Here is a 27,486-nt window from a genome sequence, read left to right on the forward strand (position 1 = left end):
AATTTTTATGCTGTCATACGGGAATTTTCCTGACTTTAGTAAACTCATCAGATTCGACGTGAGATTAGCATGCAAAAAAAAACGGACGATCATTCGTCTGATAATCCGATCGTGTGTACCGGGCATTATTGTGATTTTTTTTTTTTTTTTTTTTTTTTACCAAAAATATGTAACAGAATATATATTGGCCTAAATTGATGAAGAAATTCTATTTTTTACATTTTTTTGATTGAATGTGTTTTATAGCAGAAAGTAAAAAAAAAAAAATTATATAAAATTATATATATATATATATATATATATATATATATATATATATATATATATATATATATATATATATATATATATATATATATAATTTTATATAATTTTTTTTTTATATATATGAAATCTTTTTTAAATTTTCTTTTAATTGAAAAAGCGCTAAATGACGCTCCTGAATGTCTTTCTTTGCCAGTGTGTGACTTCTCTAGTGGAAGTAAAAAAAAAAAAAAGAAGTCAAATATGAAAGTGAAAGTAGAAGAACAGAATATTCAAGAAGACACAACAATGATAATGCACGTTCTGCTCCTTCTCTGCCTTCTACAATCAGGTAATCTTCCCATAATATGGTGACTATCACCCTATGTATTAGGACATTGGGGTGGGGGGTGATGGGGGTACAGTGAGCCCTGGGAATGGTTTCCTATACAGGATAAGGAGAGGAGGGGATGGGATCTCTGTAGTACATCTCTGGCTGCATACATTCCACATAGAACACAACACAATGTACTAAATAATGTATAGAAAGAGAAACAAAGTATTATTTCTGTATAGAGAGAACAATAAGGTGACAGCGGGCTCTGTATATATTACAGGACAATAGATCTGGTAATGTGATGAGACCACAAAGCTGACAATCCGCCTCCTGGCTTAGTATTTCTGCAGGAAGGGACAATGACATCATCATCATCATGACAACAGGAGGAGGAGGGGGAGAGATCAGATCGCGACGTCGTTATCTGATCGATGTGTGATTCTATCAAAACAGTTGCATCAGCAAACAATCGAATAACCAAAACTTCCTCTCCGATCCGATCATATTTGATCAAACTGAGCCGATCGGCCAGGATGGAATATTCTTAATTATTTTTCATCAGTTAGCGGCACTGAGATGCTTTGTTTATACGATCGCATCGTGATCAGATTATGAGATTACATGGTTGAAGCAGAGATACGATCGATATTTTATAAATGTATCTTAACCACTTCAGCTCCGGAAGATCTAAACCCCCTTCCCGACCAGGCCATTTTTTTTTGCGACGCGGCGCTACGTTATTTTAACTGACAATTGCGCGGTCGCGCGACATCCCCAAATAAAATCTATGTCCTTTTTTTTTCCCCCACAGATAGAGCTTTCCTTTGGTGGTGTTTGATCACCTCTGCGGTTTTTTGTTTTTTGCGCTAGAAAGGAAAAAAAAAATGTAATTTTGAAAAAAAAAATAAAAATAAATAATTTTTTTTTTTTTTTAAATAAAAACACACCCAATAAAAAATTGTAAAAAATCAAATTTCTTTATAAATGTAGGCCGATATGTATTCTTCTACATATTTTTGGTAAAAAAAATCCCAATAAACGTATATTGATTGGATTGCGCAAAAGTTATCGTGTCTACAGACTATGGGATATTTTTACGGAATTTTTATTTATTTTTATATTTTATTTATTTTTATAACTACTAATGGCAGCAATCAGCAACGTAAAGCAGGGCAGTGACATTGCGGCGGACAAATTGGACACTAACTGACACTTTTTGAGGACCAGTGACACTAGTACGATGATCAGTGCTAAAAATATGCGCAGTCACTGTACTAATAACACTGGTTGGGAAGGTGTTAATATCAGGGGTGAGCAAAGAGTTAAATGTGTACCTACCCTGTTTCCCCGAAAATAAGACCTAGCGTGATTGTCGGTGATGGCTGCAATATAAGCCCTACCCCCCAAATAAGCCCTAGTTAAAGTCCTTGTAGGTCTTATTTTCAGGGTAGGGCTTATTTTCGGGGAAACAGGGTAGGGCTTATTTGGGGGGTAGGGCTTATATTGCAGCCATCACCGACAATCACGCTAGGTCTTATTTTCGGGGAAACAGGGTAACTGGTGTTTTACTACTGTGTGGAAGGTGCTATTACTAGAGGAAGGCATAGATCCGTGTCCCTGCTTTGCAGGAACATAGGATCAATGCCTTCCTTACCGACAGAACGGCAATCTGCCTGGTTTACATAGGCAGATCGGCCTTCTGCCTGTGTACAGAACGATCAGCCGGCAGACATCGGGTTCGCGGGACCTGCTGTGTACAATCACAGCAGGAGCGAGCCACCGGCTTCACGCACTGCAGGATCAGGTATACACTATATTGTCAAAAGTATTGGGACGCCTGCCTTTACACGCACATTCTTCCAGAAGTGCATTTGTGAGGTCAGGCACTGATGTTGGATGAGAAGGCCTGGCTCACAGTCTGCGCTGTAATTCATCCCAAAGGTGTTCTATCTGGTTGAGGTCAGGACTATGTGCAGGCAAATCAAGTTCCTCCAATCCCAATCTGGCTCATCCATGTCTTTATGGACCTTGCTTTGTGCACTGGTCCAAATCATTTGATTATGGTGTGGGGTTGTTTTTTTTCAGGGGTTGGGCTTGGCCCCTTATTTCCAATAAAGGGAACTCCTAAGGCGTCAGCATACCAAGACATTTTAGACAATTTCATGCTTCCGACTTTGTGGGAACAGTTTGGGGATGGCTATTTCCTGTTCCAACATGACTGCGCACCAGTGCACAAAGCAAGGTCCATAAAGACATGGAGGAGCGAGTTTCGGGTGGAGGAACTTGACTGGCCTGTACAGAGTCCTGACCTCAACCCGATAGAACACCTTTGGGATGAATTAGAGCAGAGACTGCGAGCCAGACTTTCTCATCCAACATCAGTGCCTGACCTTCTTCTGGAAGAATGGTCAAACATTCCCATAGACACACTCCTAAACCTTGTGGACAGCCTTCCCAGAAGAGTTGAAGCTGTTATAGCTGCAAAGGGTGGGCCAACTCAATATTGAACCCTATGGACTAAGACTGGGGTGTCATTACAGTTCATGTGTGTGTAAAAGCAGGCGTCACAATATCTTTTACAATATAGTGTATATACATGATACTGTGCAGCACGGCTGCCTGGTATTACTGCTATAGGGCGGTCGGTCGGTGGTTAAAGTATAACTAAAAGCAAAGCTTTTTCAGAGGAGAGAGATTAGAACGAAGGTCGGGTTTTTATTCCTACAAAAAACAAAGGTCGGGTTTTTTTGCTGTCTGTTCCTCATTAGGGCTCTTTCACAGGACCGGTATGCCCGACGGACTTCGCTGATCCCCGCTGAGCAGACGGATGACAGATCCATCTCCACTCACTGTGCTGAGACAGACCTGTCAGAGCTCCGCTCTCCTCTATGGAGAGATCAGATGAAGACAGACTGTCTGTCCCTTTTCATTCGATCCCATCTGATCCGATCCTCCAGGTGGATGGAAAATAGGGTTTCCTTGTGTCTGGATTTCATGGACAGGATCGGATCGGATAGCAGCGGGTGTCAGTGGACATGTCACCACCAACATTCCCCGCTCCATAGGAGTGAATAGAGGGCCGGTACAGGTCTGCCTGAAAAACTGACAGGTGGACCTGATCAGAAACCCGTGTGAAAGGAGCCCTGAGGCTGGATTCACACCGATGCATATTTAGTGCTTTTTGCATTTTGCAGATTTGCAATACAGAACGTGTTCCATAGGAAATCATGTTAAATGGACTGTAGTACAAATCTGCAAAATGCAAAAAGCACTAAAAATGCCATAGGTGTGAATCAGGCCTCAGGGAGATCCACCCTCCCTATCTCTCTATCTGTCCTATTTACTGCTATCACTGAAAATGAAAGTGAAAGACATTTGGGGTTTTTCCCAGAATAGTAATAGAGGAAAAATGTTGCAAAGGGGATATTAGTTCTGGTGACCACCAGGGGTCCCCTCAATTTGGAGGGATTTCCTCTCACTTCCTGTTTTGTCTATAGGACAGCAAGTGAAGGGAAATGTCCTCAATGGGACACAGATAGGAAAAAAAAGACAGGGGATATAACCCTCCTTTTTCTGTATCCAAAATAAAAAACGAATTGCCTTTAGTTCTACTTAAGGCTCCATTCACACTAGCGCGTTTTTTGATGCATTTTGCATTTTGCAGAAATGCACGGGAATTTTTTAACATGGGTTCCTATGGAACATGTTCACATCAATGCCTTTTTGTTTCTCTGCATTTTTGGAAAGGGTCGGGGACTTTTTTTCATGCAAAAAGCGTTTTGCATGTAATGGATTTCAATGGACAAGCATCAAAAACGCAAGTGCACCGTTTTTGCAGCGTTTTTGCAGCGTTTTTGATGCGTTTTTGCCGTTTTTTTTTTTTTTTTTTTAATTTTTTTTTTAGACTGTAAAAAAAAACTGTAAAAAAAAAACAACAAAAAAAAAACGCGGCAAAAACGCGGCAAAAACGCGGCAAAAACGCTACAAAAACGCTGCTCAAAAACGTGGCAAGCATGAAAAAAAAACCTCCAAAAACGCTCAAAAGCAACATGCATAGGTGTGAATCCAGCCTAAGGCTGGATTCACACCTATGCAGTTTTAGTGCTTTTCGCATTTTGCGGATTTGTACTACAGTCCATTTAACATGGTTTTCTATGGAACATGTTCTGTAGTGCAAATCTGCAAAATGCAAAAAGCACCAAAAATGCGTAGGTGTGAATCCAGCCTAAGGCTCCTTTCACACTAATGCGTTTTTTGATGCATTTTGCATTTTGCAGAAATGAATGGGAATTTTTTAACATGGGTTCCTATGGAACATGTTCACATCAATGCATTTTTGTACCTCTGCATTTTTGGAAAGGGTCAGGGACTTTTTTTTCATGCAAAATGCAGCGTTTTGCATGTAAGGCTCGATTCACACCTATGCGTGTTGCTTTTGAGCGTTTCTGCAGTGTTTTTTTGTGGTGCTTGCCACGTTTTTGCAGCGTTTTTACAGCGTTTTGCATGTTTTTTTTTTTTTTTTTTTTTACAGTTTTTTTTTTAGACTGTATACAGTCTAAAAAAACCAAAAGAAACGCAAAACGTGTGAAAAACGCCACAAAAACGCTGTAAAAACGATGTACTTGCGTTTTTGATGCTGGTCCATTGAATTCTATTACATGCAAAATGCTACATTTTGCATGAAACAAAAAATCCCTGACCCTTTCCAAAAATGCAGAGGTACAAAAATGCATTGATGTGAACATGTTCCATAGGAACCCATGTTAAAAAATTCCCATGCATTTCTGCAAAATGCAAAATGCATCAAAAAACGCCTTAGTGTGAATGGAGCCTTATAGAATTCAATGGACCAGCATCAAAAACGCAAGTACAGCATTTTTGCAGCGTTTTTACAGCGTTTTGCTTTTTTGGCGGTTTTTTTTTTTTTTAGACTGTATACAGTCTAAAAAAAAACTAAAAAAAAACAAAAATGCAAAACGCTGCAAAAACGCTGTAAAAACGCTGCAAAAACGCTGCTCAAAAACGTGGCAAGCACAACAAAAAACACTGCAGAAATGCTCAAAAGCAACATGCATAGATGTGAATCGAGCCTTAAAGAGTAACTCCACTTTTGTTGAGAAAAAAAAAAACAAACCTTCCCCTCTGTACATTGGAAGGATTTTAACAAACTTTGTAGCAGATTCCTACCTTTTGTTATTCTGAAGGAATAGCTGTTTGTTTTTTCTGTATCGATGTGAATCTGTATGGGAGTGACTTTATAATTATCATTAAGCTGCTGCATTTGCAGTGCTCTAATGAGGAAAGTTGCAGGATATGCATCCCTTTAGACAGTGGCGGAACTACCAGGGTCGCAACAGTCGCACTTGCGACCGGGCCCTGGCATTCCGCCACTGTCGGGGAGTTGCTCGGCTCTGAGCTGACAGCCTGAGCCAATGAGGAGAGAGGGGGTGGGGCCAAAACACTGCTGTGTCTGAATGGACACACTAAGCAGCAGCTTGGCTCAGGTGTCCCCAAAGCAAGTTGCTTGTTGTGGGGGCACCCGGCAGGAGAGAGGGGCCAGAAGCACGGGCGAGGGACCCGAGAAGAGGAGGATCCGGGCTGCTCTGTGCAAAACCAACTGCACAGAGGAGGTAAGTATAACATGTTTGTTATTTTTAAATAAAATAAAAAAATCAGACTTCAGTATCACTTTAACCACTTGCTGACCGCCATATAGCAGAATGATGGCGGCAAAGTGGTTTCAACACCCTAACTGGGCGTCATATGACGTCCTTAGGATATTAAGCCGCTGCGCGCCCCCGGTGGCTCACATCGCGGCGATTGTTGTTGCGGTGTGTCAGTCTGACACACCGCAACTCCGATCTAGGTAAAGAGTCTCTGACGGAGACTCTTTACCATGTGATCAGCAGTGTCCAATCACGGCTGATCACTATGTAAATAGGAAGAGCCGGTGATCGGCTTTTCCTTACTAGCGTCTGACAGACACGAGTAGAGGAGAGCCGATCGGCTGCTCTCCTGACAGGGGGGGGGTCTGTGCTGATTGTTTATCAGAGCATTGTTTCTTCCTTTCATTATGAAAGGGTAAGGAAAGGTTATAACACCTGTCAGTTTTTTTTTCACCACCTGTGTCCCATAGGGGAAATGTCCCTTTACTTCCTCCATAGCCAAAACAGGAAGTAAGAGGAAATTCACTTTCAATAATATCGGTAAACAGGACAGATAGAGAGGATGAGTCTCCATGAGGGGCACATACTGCAATAAAATTGACAAGTGTTCTAATTACTCTACACTCAAAACTAAGAAAAAAACAAAGTTTTTCTTTAAGTTACACTTAAACCTCTTGCCAACTGCTAAATGGCTCCCTTGCACGAATCGCCGTAGATGTACGGCGGCCAAATTAAGAGGTATAGGGGGCGCACCCGCTGCGTCACTGAGGAGCCGATGCGTGTGCCTGGCGGCCGCGATGTCCGCCGGGCACCCGCGATCGCTCCTGACAGAGCCAGAATGGGGATCTGTGTGTGTAAACACACAAATGCACGTTCTGGCAGGGGAGAGGAGACAGATTGTGTGCTCCTAGTATATAGGAACAACTATCGGTCTCCTCCGCCCAGGCAGTCCCATCCCCCTATAGTTAGAACACACACACTGAGGGAACACATTTAACCCCTTGATCGCCCCCCAGTGTTAACCCCTTCCCTGCCAGTGACATTTACACAGTAATCAGTGCATTTTTATAGCACTGATCGCTGTATAAATGTCAATGGTCTCAAAAAAGTGTCAAAAGTGTCCGATCTGTCCGCTGCAATGTCGCAGTCCCAAGAAAAATTGCAGATTGCCGCCATTACTAGTAAAACAAAAAAAAAATTATAATAAAAATGCCATAAATCTATCCCCTATTTTGTAGACCTTTTGCGCAAGCCAATCAATATACGTTTATTGCGTTTTTTTTTACCAAAAATATGTAGAAGAATATATATATATCGGCCTAAACTGAGGAAGAAATTTTTTTTTTAATTTGGGACATTTATTATAGCAAAAAGTAAAAAATATTGTGTTTTTTTTCAAAATTGTCGCTCTTTTTTTGTTTATAGCGCAAAAAATAAAAAACGCAGAGGTGATCAAATACCAGCAAAATAAAGCTCTATTTGTGGGAAAAGGACATACATTTTGTTTGGTTACAGCGTCGCACAACCGCGCAATTGTCGGTTAAAGCGACGCAGTGCTGTATCGCAAAATAAGCCTGGTCAGGAAGGGGGTAAATTCTGAAGTGGTTAAGAAAATTGCTTGTTTATGTTATATATGTATAACTTTATGATAAATATATGAAGTAGTGCTACAAAATGGAACTCAATATTGTGAAAACACAAAAATAAAATCAAAATAATGACATTAAACTTATTAGGTAAAAAAACGTGTATAACGAAATCACACCAAATATAGAAATAAGTGTCCATAGGAGCTCATTCACAAGGGCTAAAAAAGGAAAAATATATGTGAAACAAGAAATCCCAAAGGAAACAAATTATCCATGATTCACTTGCTTCACCAGTGTCCCCGCAATCACAATTCGTAGTGCTTCCACCACCAGGTGACACCAAGTATTAAAGCCTCTTACCGGATCCTGTGGACCATATAGTGTGGTCAAATGCGCGGGTTACATCTCCTTATGAAGAGAGAATTCAAAGCGCCAAAGGTGACCCAGGGCGTGGTTACGACGCTTCGTTGCTGACCGGCAGTTGAGTTCGGTGCAGCCACACAACCTGCTGCTTTTTGGGAGAGCAATTATATCTGTTTTTTTTTGCTTAGTGTGATTCCCTTTGCAAGATTTAATTGTTATTTTTTGAATAAATGTTTTTCATAGGTTACACTATGGGCGTATATGCTTTTTATTTTTCATCCTGCTGATGAACTAACTAGATCACGTTTGTTGCTTTGGACTTTCCCTTCATAAGGAGATGTAATCTGTGCATTTGACCATACTATATGATGGTCCACAGGATGCGGTAAGAGGCTTTAATACCTGGTGTCACTTGGTGATGGAAGCACTACGAATTGGGATTGTGGGGACACTGGTGGAGCAAGTGAATCGTGGATCATTTGTTTCCTTTGGACTTTCTTGTTTCACATATATTTTTCCTTTTTAGCCCTTGTGAATGGGCTCTTATGGACACTTATTTTCATATTTGGTGTGATTTCTTTATACATGTTTTTTCACCTAATAAGTTTGATATCATTATATTGATTTCATTTTTGTGTTTTCACAATATTAAGTTCAATTTTTTTGCGCTGCTTCATATATTTATCACAATTCTTGTATTTAGGGTCACAGATTTCTTAAGCGGCTGCTCATTTGTAATTTATATGTTTTAGCGTGGATATCCTATATGATTTTTTGATGTATAACTATATATTTTATTATCTGCAGGTTGGGCATTGAATCTGTCTGCCCAGCAAGCCATGATGGGGAAAGATGTGAACATTCCCTGCTCCTTCACAGTCAAGAACCCTCCTATTGATCGCAGATATCTTTCAATAATTTGGTCCTTCCAGGGAAAGGAAATATTTAGTGTTCAGAATGCAGCAGTGAAATCTACAGATCCTCGTATGTCCTACACAAGCCGGGCAGAGGATGGAATCGCTGATCTGTTGATATCAAACATCAATATAACAGATGGTGGGATCTATAAGTGCTTCATACAGTACAGGTCAGAGACGGAAGAGAAGGAGATACGACTAGATGTACAAGGTACGCAGTTTATTATAGTCTAAAAACATCATTTTTGGCTGATATATCTTAAAGTTTCATCAAGTAAATATTTCCCAGCTCAGGCCTAAACTTTTCTTTATTATGTATAGCAGAGGGTAAGGTTAGAACCTCCATTGCGATTTTATTGTTGTTCCCTATTGGGGGGATCAAACTTCTCTTCCTGTTTTAGCCCTCCTTCACATTAAAGCAATTTGACAGGTCAAATCGCATGACAAGCTGCAGCCTATTTCTGGCAATGGCATCATTCCAATCGGTGTGACACCAACTTTGCAGGGCCGTACCGATTTGCAAAAGTAGTTCCTGCTAGGGATGCGCATCTTCACTGGCCTCACGATTCGATTTGATTACGATTATCAGGTCCACGATTCACGATGCATCACGATTACTGCACGCGGTTTTCATCCAAAATATTTAAGTAGTCAGAAGAACTCCATTTTTTACATTTTATTTGTACTTAAAAAAAAGACAACACTCCTTGCATGTAGCAAAGTGTAAACACAGCAGACAACTTAAAGAGGAGCTCCAGACTGCCCCAAATGACTACAGCAGATGGTCAGAGACTGCAGACATGATACAGGAGATGGTCAGAGACTGCAGACATAGTACAGGAGATGATCAGAGACTGCAGACATCATACAGGAGATGATCAGAGACTGCAGACATCATACAGGAGATGATCAGAGACTGCAGACATGATACAGGAGATGATCAGAGATTGCAGACATCATACAGGAGATGGTCAGAGACTGCAGACATGATACAGGAGATGGTCAGAGACTGCAGACATGATACAGGAGATGATCAGAGATTGCAGAAATCATACAGGAGATGGTCAGAGACTGCAGACATGATACAGGAGATGGTCAGAGACTGCAGACATCATACAGGAGATGATCAGAGACTGCAGACATCATACAGGAGATGGTCAGAGACTGCAGACATGATACAGGAGATGATCAGAGACTGCAGACATCATACAGGAGATGATCAGAGACTGCAGACATCATACAGGAGATGATCAGAGACTGCAGACATGATACAGGAGATGATCAGAGATTGCAGACATCATACAGGAGATGGTCAGAGACTGCAGACATGATACAGGAGATGGTCAGAGACTGCAGACATGATACAGGAGATGATCAGAGATTGCAGAAATCATACAGGAGATGGTCAGAGACTGCAGACATGATACAGGAGATGGTCAGAGACTGCAGACATGATACAGGAGATGGACAGAGACTGCAGACATGGTACAGGAGATGGTCAGAGACTGCAGACATGATACAGGAGATGGACAGAGACTGCAGACATAGTACAGGAGATGGTCATAGACTGCAGACCTACTGGACGTGGTAAGGGAGGTGCCAGACTGTCCTATCCAAGATGAATAATACTACGCCGCCCTCACCACTAACCTGTCCCATATAATACTATTACCATAGCGCTCCCCTGCCCAGTGTCATCATGGACCAATTCCCATCCTTCTCGACCAGCATCCACACAGTCCTCTGCTCTTCCCCCACCTCTACACAGTGAACATGCAGATAGGGCAATAAAACAAAAAATTGTGTGCAGTGCTTTGTGGTGATAATAAATGCACAAAAAAAGTCTTATTTATTCAAAGTAATTCCAGTGCTGAGTGTTCTCTGCTGTGTTCAAATCATTCACCAGAAATCAGGAATGACACAGCAGAGAACACTCTGCACTGGAATTACTTTGAATAAGTAAGACTTTTTTTGTGCATTTATTATCACCACAAAGCACTGCACACAATTTTTTGTTTTATTGCCCTATCTGCATGTTCACTGTGTAGAGGTGGGGGAAGAGCAGAGGTGTCCTCCAAGCGGCCCCCTTACCTGGCTTGATATGCCGCAGCTCCACTCTCTTCCTCGTCTCCTTCACACCTGCTTGACATGCCGCGGCTCCACTCTCCTCCTCGGAGCTCCGTGCTCCACAAGCCGGCCGCCGCCACTCTTAGCAGCAGCAGCTCCAGCCGCCGGCGCTCCATGTCCCCGTGAACATACACACAGCGTCGCTCCTCGCAGGGCAGCAGGGGGCAAGCAGGAAAAGCCGGCGCGGCTTACTCCCACGGCTCTTCGGCGGTTTTTGGCTCCATTCGGTCGCGGAGGCGGGGCATAATGCAGCGTAAGGATGACGTCATCCTCAATCGATGCCTTAAAGCTATAGCATCGATGCCGCATCGTGGACGGTCGGATGCCGATGCATCGATTCGGCAATTCATTTCAACAGCCCTAGTTCCTGCACTACTTTTGCCGATTTCAGGTGGGACTTCAATAGACATCTGTGCATAAAGCCGCACCGATGTCTTTCAAGTCACTCCCGAAGTCACGGCTTTGAAATCGTGCATTTTCTGATGAAGTTGCACCATTTCAAAGCCATGTTCGGTGTAAAGAGAGGGCTCAATGACGGAAGGACAGGGTTCAATTTTGGTCTGGGCTTCAATGACCTCTGGTCTGGTAAGGGTTATTTCTCTTGTGCAACAGATAATGAATACTGCTGTCTCACTTGTAAACCAGGCACACCACTTTTTTAAACTGTATAAATTAACTGAAAAATCCACTTCCTGTCTTTACAATAGAACTAAAGGCAAAACTTTTTTTTATTTTTTCCTTTACTTCCTGTCTCATAGCCAAAACAGTAAGAAGTCCTTCCAAAGTGAGGGATTTTCCGAGTTGTCACCAGGGTTACAAGCACTAGTTTCCCCATTGAAAGATGTCACCTATATTCCTTTTCTTGTGATGTTCAGTGAATCAAAAATGCAAATACAAATAAATAGCAAGCTAAAACTCCATATGTGATAAATCTAGGGGTGTTACTGAGTAAATTTTCGTGTTCGATTAATCGATTTTTTTTTAAAATCAATTAATGGACTAATTTCGATTAATTATAACGCACATACAGATCCAACTACTTTTAGCTGATCTCCTTGCATTGCAACTCTGCATTAGTCAGTGGTAAATGTGCTATACACTATATACAATCACCCGACTCTAGTTAGTTTCATTAGGTAGTTGTGTTTTATTGAACTTCAATCAACTTCAATACAGTTCTGCTACTGTAACTGGAATCTAAGTGTTTACTGCCGCTGCACCGCCCCACAAGTGTTGTACCCAGTTTTCATGTTAGTGATGCCATGGTATTTTTTCCATCCATCACTGATAAACCTAAAAAAGATTCTGTCTCCTTTTTAAAAGTATTTAGCCATCTCCTCCTTTTTCTTTGTTGATTTCCCCACCAAGAGGGTCCAACTATTTGGCCTTTAGATATACTTTAAGATGACCATGGGATTATTGAAGGGTCAAATTTTGCTGCATTAAGATAACTGTACATGGATAAGATCCCTGAATCATTTTTTACACCGTACAACGTTAGACCTTGCTCACCTCTCCTCCACCTCCTGGACTTGGACCTTCATCTCCTTGTCCACACTCCACCCGGAGCTCTAGATCGCTCTCCCTTCAGAATGTAGAGCCACAGCTCGTGACTTCAACTGTTTCTCCAGGTAGGACACCTGCCTCAGGTCCTGACAAACCAGCTCTGGTTTGTCAGGCCTTCGTTAGCAGATGGAGGCACTTGGGGAAGGGGGGGAGGAGTCCAGTGACGTCGATGTCCGTGACGTCACCGGATCTCCGACGGAACTCCCTGAAGACCCGGAAGCTGGCGGAGAGGTGAGTACCAATCAAAAGAATTTTGATCGATCAAAAAAATGAACAATTAATCGAGGAATTAATCGTTAATTTCCGCAGCCCTAGATAAATCCCAACACCAAATTGTGATGCTCAAAATTGGATTCCTAATTCTTCACCACAAGTGCTCAAGAGATGGGGCGCCACTCACCAGAGAATTATGACCCCTTTTGACAGGAAGGTCAAACAGTGCTTCTGGAATACCAATTGATTCCACTGACAGCACAGTTACACTCCACTGGCCCCTCGAGATAAAACTAGGATGGGAAAAATGATTCCACAAGAGACATAGAGGGAGGTCTCATAGTGTTGTATTTTTAATAGATAAAAGCAAATGGCGATTACACTCACATGTTACAGTGCTGATCCGGGCACCAGGTGTAATCAGCATGTACGAGCCAGCTAGTCCTAAAGGGATATCGTAAAGTCCGCATCTCTCCTAAGGCCAAACCTAGACAGGATGTGAGATCAGAACCTGGAATGGCAGCTCCTCTGCTCCGACATATGTATCGCCGTATTAGCATCTTCAGGGAGTCCCTATGTATGTAGGAGCTATGTAGGAGCCACCAAGAGAAATGAAAGCACACGATGAGTGAGTTGGTATTGCACTCTCTCGGAAGTGTCAGGTACTTGTAGCAACCATTTTAACACAGGTTGTCATTACTTTTGTTTAGACTCCATAGTAAAGGGTTGACTTTAATCTGCATATACACACATAAGCCCGCATATACGAAAAAATAATACTGTCTATAGAAAGATTTTGGTCATTTTTTTTACAATTTATAGGATAACATGATATATATGTTTCAGCTTCTCCACAGATCAACATTACAGGCAATGTCATTGTAAAAAATAAAGAGAGTTCCCTACGTAGTGTCATCTCTGGATTCTATCCGGTGGATATCGACATTAAATGGCTCAGAGATGGAGAAATACTGGACAAAGTTATCATGGAGAAACCTCAGAGAGACCTGGATGGGACGTACAGTGTGAGGAGCTCAGTAACAATAACACCCACTGAGGAGGACAGAGAACGGAACTTCTCCTGTAGAGTCCAACACGAGTCTCTTACTGCACCTCTCCAGGAAGACTTCCAGCTGGTGTATGGAGGTAATATACTCTAATATTTACAAAGTGCACAAAAAAAGGACAGGACTGAGCAAAAGAGTTTAAAGCCCCTCTGCCATGAATTTAACCAAGAACTGCCTACCCACAGTACATCTACTGCGGACGGGGGCACAGCCAGGCTAGGCGATGTACCCATATGTCGTGGCCTTTCTTCCCGGTTTGGGACGCACATGAGCGCCCCCTGCTGACCCATGCTGTAATTGGACACAGCAGGAGTTTGTCAGCAGATTTCAGCCAATAATTTTGGCTGAAACTTGCTGATTGGCTGTGGTTCAAATATACATAACTTTGTACACATACAATGATCTGGCTGTTTCTTCTCCCTGAAATCAAATCTGACCTCAGGGAGAAAAAACAGCCAGATCTGTGAGTAAAAGCAACATGCGTTACACTTGATCGGCACACAGTTAACCCCTTGATTTCCCCTTAACGTTAACCCCTTCGCAGCCAGTGTCATGAGTACAGTGTACAGTATTATCACTGTATTAGTGTCACTAGGGATGTCAGTGTCAGTCAGTGTCCCTCCAAGCCCGTGTCTGTTAGCGCCAGATTGCCCGCCACACTATCACAGTCACACTATAAGTCGCTGATCACCGCCATTACCAGTATAGCGTCTATAGCTGTGAAAATTCCAGTATATATACCATGGTTTGTAGACTCTATAACTTTCACACAAACCAATTAATATACACTTATTGGGATTTTTTTTACCAAAGACATATAGCAGAAAACTAATTGGCCTAAATTTAAGAAGAAATTTGATTTAATTAGATATGTTTTATAACAGAAAATAGAAAATATTGTTTGGTCTTTTTTCATTTATGTAATAATATTAAAAAATAGAAAAAACAGTGGTGATCACATACCATCAAAAGGAAGCTCTATTTTTGTGAAAAAAAATATTTACATTTAATTTATGTACAGTGTTGCATGACTGAGCAATTGGCAGTTAAATTAATGAATGAAGGTGGTAAAACCTTCTGGAAGTCAAGTGGTTAAAAACCCAAAATCACCCACTCTTTGTGGACTAGATGCCTTTCAATGCCTAAATTTCCTTTTGGCAATGCTTCCTACTCTCCTGATCCTCCCCACCATCCAGTTTAAAATCACTTTAGCTACTTTGTTGGTTACGAAACAATAGGTCTGACTCAGCAGAAGGTACACTACTGTGACGGAACGTCCCGCACTCCGCTTGAGTGCTTCCGTCATTATACCACTTCCTCCCAGTCTGAATATAGATATCAGATATTCCAAACGCTCTGAGCACAAAACAAGACGAGACTTGCTTAGCTGCTAACATGGACTAATTTATTAGAACCAGAATACAAGTCTTTTTATAGAGTAGAAGAGGAGGTTCCCCCCTCCTGCTCATTTTGCTCTATCAATACAATGTAACCTAATTAACATGAGCTAGTTTACTAAATCATTTACCCAGACTAGATTACTCGGAGACATTACCTTTAGGACACAGACTTGTGGTCACCGAGCTTCACACAATAGTATAAACACAATAGCAGGAACTAATTACAATTAACCATACAAACAACAATGAGTTGAATACTCTTAGAAGCTGTGGTAAGCTAGACTAGACTTATTTACAATAAACACATTATAGCAGACAACAAGACAGGTAGTTGGAGTTGATGATATTAGCATATCCTCACAGTATGTGTCCCAACAGTATGAATCAGTCACTATTTCTAATATGGCAAATACAGGGTCCCTAGAGTCTGTGTGTCCAGTGGAACAAGGACCCGAATCCAAAGTAACAACACCCCAAGGGTCCCCCAAATGCCAGGGCCCATAATCCGGCATTCAGTCCTCCCAAATGCCTCTGTCTCGTGTGAGTCTGCCACATTTATCCCCATCAAAAGTTGACTAACAAGGTCCCAGACCTCCACCTGGTCTGGACATGCGTTAGTCAGGCAGAGTGAACTCACAAAGTCTGTCTGCATGATCTCCTTCCTTGGCTGCAAGGAATAGTTGACCTCAGTAGGTGTGGGGCAGAGGTTATTGACTCTCTGTCCAGCTGTCAGCGCTTCAGCTGGGTGGTGTTTACTATTCCATGGCTTGGCCTGTTGCTGGGCAGTTGGGCCCACTGTCCCAGTTCCCTGAAGCTGAGAAGAAACTGTAGGTGCTAGGCAGAGGCCAGCAGCGCTCTGCCCTGTTGCCAGCGATTCAGCTGGGGACTTCACATCCTCTGCTCGGCTAACCGTTGAGGCTGGAAGCTTGGATACCTCCACTCCCAAACTGTGTAGCTGTCATAGGGGAGGTGAGCCGGCTGCTTCCTGTTCCGTTCCCTCATCTGGCTGCTGGGACGACATGTCTGTGGTACTGTCTCCCAGGTGCACGGATATTTGCTGGGGAGGAAAGACTGCTTCCTCCACCCGGGCCAACTGTTGGGGAGGGATGAATAACACCTCCTCTCCCTTCTCCCCCTGTATCTGCTGCTGGGAAGTGATTGCCACCTTCTCACCCTGAGCCTCGAAAACTGCCACAGGTGTGGGGCAGAGGTCTTGGACCCTCTGTCTGGTGACCAGCACTTCAGCTGGGGAAGTTCCTTGTAACTCCACAGATACTGCTGTTGGTGCTGGGCAGAGCACAGTGAAGTTTGGCCCAAATACCAGCTCTTCTGCTGGAGGCTCATCAGGTTGTTCTTCCTCAGCAGAAAAGTCTATCAAATCCCCTGTCTCTATAACTGGTGTCTGGGGATAGAGGTTCACCATCTCCTGTCCGTGGAACTCAGAAGATACTATAGGTGCTGAGCAGAGCACAGTGAAGTTTGGCCCTAATACCAGCTCTTCTGCTGGGGGCTCACCAGATTGTTCTTCCTCAGCAGAAAAGTCTATCAAATCCCCTGTCTCTGCAACTGGTGTCTGCGGATAGAGGTTCACCATCTCCTGTCCATGGAACCCAGAAGATGCTATTGGTGCTGGGCAGAGGTTAGCAGAGCTCTGCCCAATTATCAGCACTTCAGCTTTGGGGATGGCAAACTCCAGATTTTCCACTACCGATTCTGTGGCATGCTGCTGGACTGGCACATTCCTCCATCCAAGATCATCCAATGCAAAAACAGGATCATCAAGGTCAGTCAGCACTTGCTGCATCCGCCATAAGACCTCCGCCTCCATAGCTGCGGGGGCAGGTTGGCAAAGCGCACTATTACTCTGCCACATTGCCGACTCTTCAGCCAGGATTTCAGAGTTGTCAACTGGTATTTCCTAATAATCCCAGGCAAAGGGAGCCCAGCCCTGGCACTTAGCAGAGTCTAGCAGCCGTCTGTAGGCGATCTTCAGCTCCCATTCCTGAACGGCCAGAAACTCTTAGCAGAGTCTAGCAGCCGTCTGTAGGCGATCTTCAGCTCCCATTCCTGAATGGCCAGAAACTCTATATCTTCCAGTGCACTTCTGAGACGTTCAGTAGCCCTTCTCTGAAATCCATGATTTCGTCCAACCGCCACTCCAAATCACTCCCAAAGTTAGAGTCCCCTGTCCGCTTCACATACAACAGTCCCAGGCTGCCGTAGCTTAAGCCTTACCTTGGGCTTTCATCCACTATCCAGGGACATGCTTGGGATACATGCCACCGGAGTGCTCTGTAGCTCTCATCCCGCTTCATCTCTGCCCAGACCAGCCTGCTTAGTTCAGCTGTCTGCTCCTTGTGCGGTTTTTCTTCCAAAAACAGCACCTGCAATCCATACTGCGACCAGTACCTTTCCTGGATGGAGGGGAGAACTTTTCCCTGGTGTTGCTGCTTACGGGCTAGCGCTTCCTTCCAGAGTTCGCAGTGAATAGAATCAAACCATCCCAGCAGGACCTGCTCTGATACTGGTCCTCTGTGCTGTATCTGCATCTCTCGCAACCTCCTTCTGAATTCCTTTTTCATGGCGGCTGGTATCTGAATCTCTCTTCTCCTCTCCTGCTATCCGGACCTTGGATCCAGGTGGAAGTTTGGATGTCTCAGACTGCAGGAAGCATCCCGCTGCTTGCCACCAATGTGACGGAACATCCCGCACGACGCTTGAGTGCTTCCGTCAGTCTACCACTTCCTCCCAGTCTGAATATAGATGTCAGATATTCCAACCGCTCCGAGCACAAAACAAGACGAGACTTGCTTAGCTGCTAACATGGACTCATTTATTAGAACCAGAATACAAGTCTTGTTATACAGTAGAAGAGGAGGTTCCCCTTCCTGCTCACTTTACTCTAACAATACAACTGTAACCTAATTAACATGAGCTAGTTTACTAAATCATTTACCCAGACTAGATGACTCAGAGACATGACCTTTAAGACACAGACTTGTGGTTACCAAGCTTCACACAGTAGTATAAACACAATAGCAGGATCTAATTACAATTAACAATACAAACAACAATGAGTTGAATACTCTTAGAAGCTGTGGTAAGCCAGACTTATTTACAATAAACACATTATATCAGACAACAAGACAGGTAGTTGGAGTTGATGATATTAGCATCTCCTCACAGTATGTGTCCCAACAATATGAATCAGTCACTATTTCTAATATGGCAAATACAGGGTTCCAGAGTCTGTGTGTCCTGGGGGACAAGGAACCGAATCCAAAGTAACAACACCTCAAGGGTCCCCCAAATGCCAGGGCCCATAATCTGTAGGCAAGAGGCTGACATTCAGTCCCCTCCAAAAGCCTCTGCCTCGGGTGAGTCTGTCACAACTATATTACCAAAAGTATTGGGGCTCCTGCCTTTACACGCACATTAACTTTAATGGCATCCCAGTCTTAGTCCATAGGGTTCAATATTGAGTTGGCCCACCCTTTGCAACTATAACAGGTTCAACTCTTCTGAAAAGGCTGTCCACAAGGTTTAGGAGTGTGTCTATGGGAATGTTTGACCATTCTTCCAGAAGAGCATTTGTGAGGTCAGGCACCGATGTTGGACAAGAAGGCCTGGCTCACAGTCTCAGCTCGAATTCATCCCAAAGGTGTTCTATCGCGTTAAGGTAAGGACTCTGTGCAGGCCAGTCAAGTTCCTCCACCCAAAACTCGCTCATCCATGTCTTTATGGACCTTGCTTTGTGCACTGGTGCGCTGTCATGTTGGAACAGGAAGGGGCCGTCCCCAAACTGTTCCCACAAAGTTCGGACCGTAAAATTGTCCAAAATGCCTTAGGGGTTCTGTTCACTGGAACTAAGGGGCCAAGCCCAACCCCTGAAAAACAACCCCATACCATAATCCCTCCTCCACCAAATGATTTGGACCAGTATGGTGACAGTATGTTTAAAAAAAAATGAAATAATTTTTTATTCAATTTAAAACTTTTTTTTTATACATACTTTCACCATAGTAACACTGTAGTACTCTGGGGTGGGAAGGGGGGGTTGATTAGGATGTTTATTTTATTTAGCTTAATGAGTAAAACTAAAAATTACCAGTGATCATTTTATGTCTGTTAGGGGGAATATTCCCTATGACCACAAATGTAAGTAGCATTCTTCCCACTGACCATCACACCAATGTACCACAAGCTTTACTGTAGATATAATGATTTTTATTGGGAATTCCTTGAGCCTGGAAAGGTATCACAAGGGTTCTTTCATGTTATAAAGGCTGACCTACAGGCATGGCCAACAGCTGGTCAACAAGTGGATCTTTCACTATTAATTGCACTTTCTCTCAACCCCTTCCTCCGCCAATCTCTTACACAACTGCAATTTTTGTGTGTGTGTGTATTCTATAAACAGGACCTTATTTTCTTTCCTCCATTCTACAACTTCCTAATATCTCGCCCATTCGAGAGTTACATACCTACTGGAATATCCAAGTAACATATCCTATAAGGCTGCAGGATAATGAATGCCGAGGAATCACAAGAACACACAAAAATGAAAATTGTTTGCATTTGTGTAAGTTAAAGGTTGAAGGAAGGGACTGACAGGTAATCCAAGTAAACTATAACTACAGCCAAATTCTTTTTTCTTAACCACTTCCCCCAAATGGACTTACCTGTATGTCCTCGGGTTTCAGTGGTTCTACCAGGGTCATGGCTGCTACTGCTGCAGTCATGACCTTGATATAATTTTTTTAGAGCTGGGGATGCTCTATAATGTAAAAGTGATCCAAACTGCTATACAGCCGCCAGATCACTTTTACATGTGGCGGAATGTACAGTAATTCCCCCTCCTGCCACCTTTCTGGGCTTTCCTGTTCCACCTGGGAGCCTGGGAGTGGAACAGATGGCCGGGGCCACACGCCGTAGAGATGAAGGAGGAACTTACATAGTTACATAGCTACATAGTTAGTCAGGTTGAAAATAGTCCATCTAGTTCAACCTATAAAAGGGGAAAAAAAAAACCAATCCCAATATACAATATACAATCCCATATACACAATCCTTAACCCACAGTTGATACAGAGAAAGACAAAAAACCCCAGCAAAGCATGATCCAATTTGCTCCAGCTTCCGTTCCCGCATCATCTCTATGGTCTATGAAACCGGAAGCAATGAAGACTTTGTCGCTTCGGATTGTTGTTTATAAGTCGTTACCAGCTTGTAAAGTTTGCCCTTTTGAGAGCAGAGATGAGACTTGATATCTAATAGGCCCCAGATCTCTCAATAAAGAGTACCTGTCACTGCCCCACCTATCACAAGGGATGTTGTTCATCCCTTGTGATAGGATTAAAGTCAATAGTTTTTTTTTAAAAAGACAGGAGTAAAAAATAATTGAAATAAAATAAATAATACATTTATTGTGCTCATGCGCAAATGCGAACATATGCATCGGTCCTGTACACGTATGTAAATGGCAATTGCGGCACACATGTGAGGTTTCCCCACGGACATCAGAGTGAGAGCAATGATTCCAGCACCAGACCTTCTGTGTAGCTCTAAACTGGTAACCTGTAAAGTCTTTTAATGCATCCTCTATGGAGATTTTTAAGTACTGTAGTTTGTCGCCATTTGTTTTCAGTAAATACCGTATTTATCGGCGTATAACACGCACCGGCGTATAACACGCACCCCAATTTAGGAGGGAATTTTAAGGAAAAAAAAACTTTTAGGAGGGAAGTTGAAAGGAAAAAAACTTACATTTAAATGCCCATCAATGCAGCCTTCTCAGTGCAGCCATGTCAGTGCAGCCTTGTCAGTGCAGCCTTCCCCAGTGCAGCCTTGTCAGTGCAGCCTTCCCCAGTGCAGCCTTGTCAGTGCAGCCATGTCAGTGCAGCCATGTCAGTGCAGCCTTCTCAGTGCAGCCTTGTCAGTGCAGCCATGTCAGTGCAGCCTTCCCCAGTGCAGCCTTCCCCAGTGCAGCCTTGTCAGTGCAGCCTTCCCCAGTGCAGCCTTGTCAGTGCAGCCTTCCCCAGTGCAGCCTTGTCAGTGCAGCCTTCCCCAGTGCAGCCTTGCCCCAGTTCAGCCTTCGATCCCCTGTCCCTGCTTCCTGGGCTTCAAAATCGCCGACCGCGATTTGAAAATGGCGCCGCCGGCGCCGAAATACACAGAGCCGGTCCTCGGCTCTTTCCGGCGGCTCTCGTTCACTTTCGGCTCCACTCATAGTCCCGAGTGGAGCTATCCGAGTAGGTTCGGATAGCTCCGCTCGGGACTACGAGTGGAGCCGAAAGTAAACGAGAGCCGCCGGAAAGAGCCGAGGACCAGCTCTGTGTATTTCGGCGCTGGCGGCGCCATTTTCAAATCGCGGTCGACGATTTTGAAATTTTGACAGCTCTGGATCGCAGGGGATCGGCGTATAACACGCACCTGCGACTTTCCCCTGATTTTAAGGGGAAAAAAGTGCGTGTTATACACCGATAAATATGGTATATAATGTTATGGGGTTCTAAGTATTTATCTAGTACAAGCTGATTATTACATATATTAATGAGAAGTGTCAGAATTGCCCTGGGGGTCAAGTGGTTAAGTTTGGATGTAGAGAAGGGTTAGAACCCCAGTAAGCTGTCTGTCTGTGTCCCTGCTGGGTAGACTCACCCTCTATATTTATCCTGGAGACCATTGTCACCAGAACAGATAGGAGATCCAAAATTTAGAGTTGCCACCTGAATAGAAATAAAGAAATCCTGCATTGAAAACACTCATTCCAGTGACAACTGTCTAGGAGAATTAAAAGCTATCCCCTCACTTCCTGTTGTGTCAACAGGACAGGAAGTGAAGGGAAATCCCCCCCCCCCCCCCCCAGTGGTATTTTAGCCCTCCTCTACTCTATGCAAAAAGTAAAAACATTTTTAGATTTATACATACTCTATAATGTGTGATAGGACCTTCTTGTCGGAAATTCCGATCGTGTGTGGGCTCCATCACACATTTTCCATCGGAATTTCCGACACACAAAGTTTGAGAGCTTGCTATAAAATTTTCCGACAACAAAATCCGTTGTCAAAAATTCCGATCGTGTGTACACAAATCCGACGCACAAAGTGCCACGCATGCTCAGAATAAATAAAGAGATGAAAGCTATTGGCTACTGCCCCGTTTATAGTCCCGACGTACGTGTTTTACGTAACCGCGTTCAGAACGATCGGATTTTCCGACAACTTTGTGTGACCGTGTGTATGCAAGATAAGTTTGAGCCAACATGCGTCGGAAAAAATTCATGGATTTTGTTGTCGGAATGTCCAATCAATGTCCGACTGTGTGTACAGGGCATTATGGTAACTGCTGAAAGATCTGCTTTAGAGCTCTTTCAGACAAGCTGTACTGCTTACTGCCCTCTGAAAAGGTTTTTTGTTTCAGAAAGCGGCATAGTAGTGGCTGGCAGGCATCCAGCAGGTTTTATTCTGTTTTTTCCTCTGCCTCCTTTGCCCACATTGTTTGTGGAATAATTGATTAAAACAAAAAGGAAAGTGATAGTCTAGACAACAGTTCATGTTAGACTGCACTAGAACATTTTTTTGGCAGATAGCTGTACTAATGTTTTTGGCTTCTAATTTTGTAGATAGACAATAGTATATAAAGTACACAAAAAGAAAGTATTGGAATGACATACATGTCCCCCTTTTTTTTTTGCAGATATCCCATCCGTTCACATCACTTCCCAAGTGTTTAAGTTGAATGTTCAGCAGAACTTGGTGTGCAGTGTTTCTGGGTTTTACCCAGAATCCATCACAGTGAACTGGTACTTGAATGACACCCTGGTGGAGAAAGCCAAGACTCGGAGGATCAGTAGTTCAGATGTGGAATCTGTCTACTTCTTCACCCCGACACAACAGAGCTGGGGCATGGAGCTGAGATGTGTTGTGGAACATGGAACCCTCACCACCCCACATATGGAGAGACTGCTGGTACAAGCCACAGGTGAGAGACACCCAATTTAACAGAAGTATTTTAAAATAAACATTAATATATATAATTCACAAAGAATGACCTCTTTAGACCCCTGGTGCCCAATCTGCAGCCCTTTGGCACTTTTTCTGCAGCCCTCAGGGCCCCCTGCGGTCATTGATCTGTGTCTCACTATTGCCCTGTTATAACAGTGATTCTTATTAGTCTTATTCAATGTCTCCAGTCTAGGACTGTCACCTGAAGCTTTTCCCCAGTCTCCAACAACTCCTATAGCACATTCACAGTCTCTGACAGTCTCCTGTAGCATGTCCAGAGTCTCTGACAGTCTCCTGTAGCATGTCCACAGTCTCTGACAGTCTCCTGTAGCATGTCCACAGTCTCTGACCATCTCTTGTATCAGGTCTGACATCTCTAAACATCTTCTGTACTATGACTGCAATCTCTGACTATCTCTTTAGCAAGTCTGAAGTATCTGACCATCTCTTGTATCATGTCTACAGTCTCTGACCTTCTTGTGTATCTTTTCTGCAGTCTCTGACCATCCCTTGTATTCTGTCTGCAGTCTCTGACCATCTCCTGTATCATGTCTGGAGTCTCTGACCATCTCTTGTATCATGTCTGCAGTCTCTGACCATCCCTTGTATTCTGTCTGCAGTCTCTGACCATCCCTCGTATTCTGTCTGCAGTCTCTGACCATCTCTTGTATCATGTCTGCAGTCTCTGACCATCTCTTGTATCATGTCTGCAGTCTCTGACCATCTCTTGTATCCTGTCTGCAGTCTCTGACCATCTCTTGTATCATGTCTGCAGTCTCTGACCATCTCTTGTATCCTGTCTGCAGTCTCTGACCATCTCTTGTATCCTGTCTGCAGTCTCTGACCATCTCTTGTATCATGTCTGCAGTTTCTGACCATCTCCTGTACCATGTCTGCACTTGAGGCCCACCATATCACGAAAGTTGACTACCACTGCTCTAGACTATATCATAGGAAATCAGGTAGATGTGGCGGGTTTCGTTGTCCTAATAGGCAATGACTGAGGTGACATGTAATACAATATGGCACTTTGTATAGCTTTCTACCAGGGTCTCCAAACTTTTTTTGTACAAGAGCCACATCTTATATTTTAAAAATATCGGCAGGCCAAAAAAAAAAACAGTTTTATTACTTAAAGGGGTTTTAAAGGCTCAAGGTTTTTTACCTCCATGCATAACCCCCCCCCCCCCTCCAATACTCACCTGTGCTCCCTCTCGATCCAGAAATGTGCACAAGAGCTGAGCTTCTCCTGGGTCTCTCATTCCTCATTGGCTGGGACAGCAGCAGGAGCTGCTATATGCCATATGTATTTTATGTATGTATGTAATAAAAAACAGGTTTATAATTACTGGCTCTGTGCTATGAAATTTCACAGAGCAGCCTTGAACCTTCTCTTCTCGGGTCCCCTTCTTGCTCCTCCTCTTCTCAATGTGGCACCGTAGGAAGCCACTTCCTATGGTGCCACACTTGCGGGCACTGCTCGTTGAAGTGAGGGGGGAAAAGCAGAGGTTCAGGAGCTCACAGAGAAAGTTATAAGACACAATTTCATGAAAAATAGATTACAGGGCCATTAAATAGTGGATGTGTATGGTTTATTTTTGGAGAATAAAGATGTGGTTTAGTGTCATGTCATGTGATTAAAACCAAAGCAATTATGTAGCTACAGTTACTGCCAATGACTGTTAATTATAATCCAGACAATGTTTCATCGTGTGAATTTATTGCTTTTGCAATTTTGTTTTGCAATGACCTCCACAAGTTCCAACACATGGAGGCAAACAGACTGGGAAAGATTTACTAAACTGCACACATAAGTTTGTGCAGCTCTGCAGAGTAACCAATCAGCTTCCAGGTTTTATTGCCAAATCTTAAAGCGATATTAAAGCTTTGTTTTTTTTTGTTTTGTTTTTTTAAATAACAAACATGTTATACTTACCTCCTCTGTGCAGTGGTTTTACACAGAGCAGCCCAGGTCCTCCTCTACTTGGGTTCCTCTCCTGGCTCCCCCCCCAGAGCAGGCGGCTTGCTCTGGGGGCACCCAATCAGGCGTGTTCTCAACCCATGGCTCTGTGTATCGATTTACACACGAAGCTGTGGCTTGATCCGCCCCCTGGTCTCCTGATTGACTCACTGGCTGTGATTGACAGCAGCGGGAGACAGTGGCCAAAAGCCAATCAGGAGTGTGAGGGGCAAGGCTATCATGGACATTGCCGAATTGAGAGGGGGCTTGGGTAAGTATTGGGGGGGGGGGGTTGGGGCTGGTGCACACAGAAGGTTTTTTACCTTCATGCATAAAATACATGAAGGTAAAAAACCTTGTGCCTTTACAACCACTTTAATCGAACAAGCTAAAGTTAGGCCTGATTCACACTTATGCAGGTTGCAGTTTGCATATTCCAGGTGCATTTTTCGTTTTTCAATACATTGTTTTTTAACCATTGAAGTCTATGGAACCAAAAACCAGAAAAAAATCCCTGGCCCCTTCCATAAAATGCGTAGATGTGAATGTGACCCATAGGAAACCATGTTAAATGAACTGTAGTGTGTTTCTGCAAAACCGAAAATGCATTAAAAAATGCATAGGTATGAACCAGGCCTTATAAGTAAAAAAAGTGTGGCGCTATAAATTTATAGTGACATATGTGACATATCTCGAAAAAATGTGTGATATAAAAAGCAGAATATCTCCTATATAAAATACAAAAGGTGTGAAAAAATGTATGAAAAAATTACCCAAAATCGATATAAGTTATGTATACACTATACCATATACTGAACAGCATATACAAACATACAAATCAAAACATGTGTATGACAAAACGTGAAAAGTGATGATATCATACAAATTATAAAGTCCAAAAAGGTAAATTAGAGCCACTGAGAACCAGCAGATTAAAGTCCACCAATAGTGTAGATGAAAAAAAGGAAGTGAAGAAGCCACCACCTAGGGTTATCGGGGGCTTATCAGATGTAAATGACCTGGAACGGCGTATGCCGGCCAAGTCAAAACAGGCTATGATACCAGCGGGTTATTCAAGTGTGTTATTTTAGACGCCCATGTTGAATTGAAATTTAGAACAGAGGTAAATGGAGAGGCTATGCAAAAGCAACCAGAATTCCCGGGAAAGGCAACAATGGTAGGGAAAAGCTGTCACCTGAAGATCTAAAGGCTTACCAGAGGATGTTGACCTGGAAAGACTTATGCCAACCAAGTCAAATAGGCATAGTGACCATCTGGTCGGAAGGATATTCCCCTTTAATGTATCCTCAGAATATTTCAACTTAGGGCGACTCCTGGGCATCCACAGTGATTCTCAACAGCCATAGGATTGGTATTTCAATGGAAGGCCACAAACAGGTATTGAAATGCCATGTGAGGGGTAGATGAAAAAAGCTCACATAGCGTAATAACGTTAAAACTGGTTTATTAAAAATATTAAAAACAAACTCACATTTTCGTAGATCAACAGAATCTAAAATCAAGTAGCGGTAATGATGAGGGGTCCACCCAACATGTTTCTGCTAAAGAGCCTTTATCTGGACCCCCTGGAGATCTAACGCACATGCTCTGGAAATTTCTTTAATTGGTACGTTATATCTACTATTAACCACTTGCTTACTGGGCACTTAAAGGAGACGTCCAGCCTGAGCTCGTTTGGTTGGACTTCTCCTATGGGTCACAGAAGTGCAATTCATTTTGCACTCCTGTGACCCGTTTTCACTCCTGAAGTCCGCTCTCTGCTGACGTCACTGGAATCAGTCCAGGCACCGCATTATCCCGACAATGGGAGTCTGGATCTGCCACGTGCCTGGACTGAGACCTGTCTCAGGCTCTCAGCGAGCTGCTCCCCTCCCCTTCACAGCTCAGCGCTCCATTGAGCTTGGAGGAGCAGAGCGGAGAGCTGAGACTGGCAGTCTACAGCTCTCTGCTCGGGGAGCCGAGAGATCCGAGCCATCGGTGGTGTTCGATCGTTCGGTTCTCAGTGGAAGAG

At 43.2% G+C, this 27,486-nt stretch overlaps 1 protein-coding gene across 2 annotated transcripts in view; it reads left to right on the plus strand.

The window, feature by feature from the left end:
- Positions 1 to 505: 505 nt before the first annotated feature.
- LOC141148596 (uncharacterized) overlaps positions 506 to 27,486 on the plus strand; it is a 113,724-nt gene continuing 86,743 nt past the window's right edge. For both annotated transcript variants that reach the window (XM_073636192.1, XM_073636193.1), the window contains exons 1-4: positions 506 to 595; positions 9,006 to 9,326; positions 13,868 to 14,167; positions 23,187 to 23,471. In XM_073636192.1, coding sequence (XP_073492293.1) covers positions 508 to 595; positions 9,006 to 9,326; positions 13,868 to 14,167; positions 23,187 to 23,471 — 994 coding nt within the window. In that variant the 5' untranslated portion in view covers positions 506 to 507. The remainder of the gene's footprint in view (positions 596 to 9,005; positions 9,327 to 13,867; positions 14,168 to 23,186; positions 23,472 to 27,486) is intronic.

This window comes from Aquarana catesbeiana, linkage group LG06 (genome assembly GCF_042186555.1).
Source record: "Aquarana catesbeiana isolate 2022-GZ linkage group LG06, ASM4218655v1, whole genome shotgun sequence".
In the NCBI taxonomy this organism is placed as follows: domain Eukaryota; kingdom Metazoa; phylum Chordata; class Amphibia; order Anura; family Ranidae; genus Aquarana; species Aquarana catesbeiana.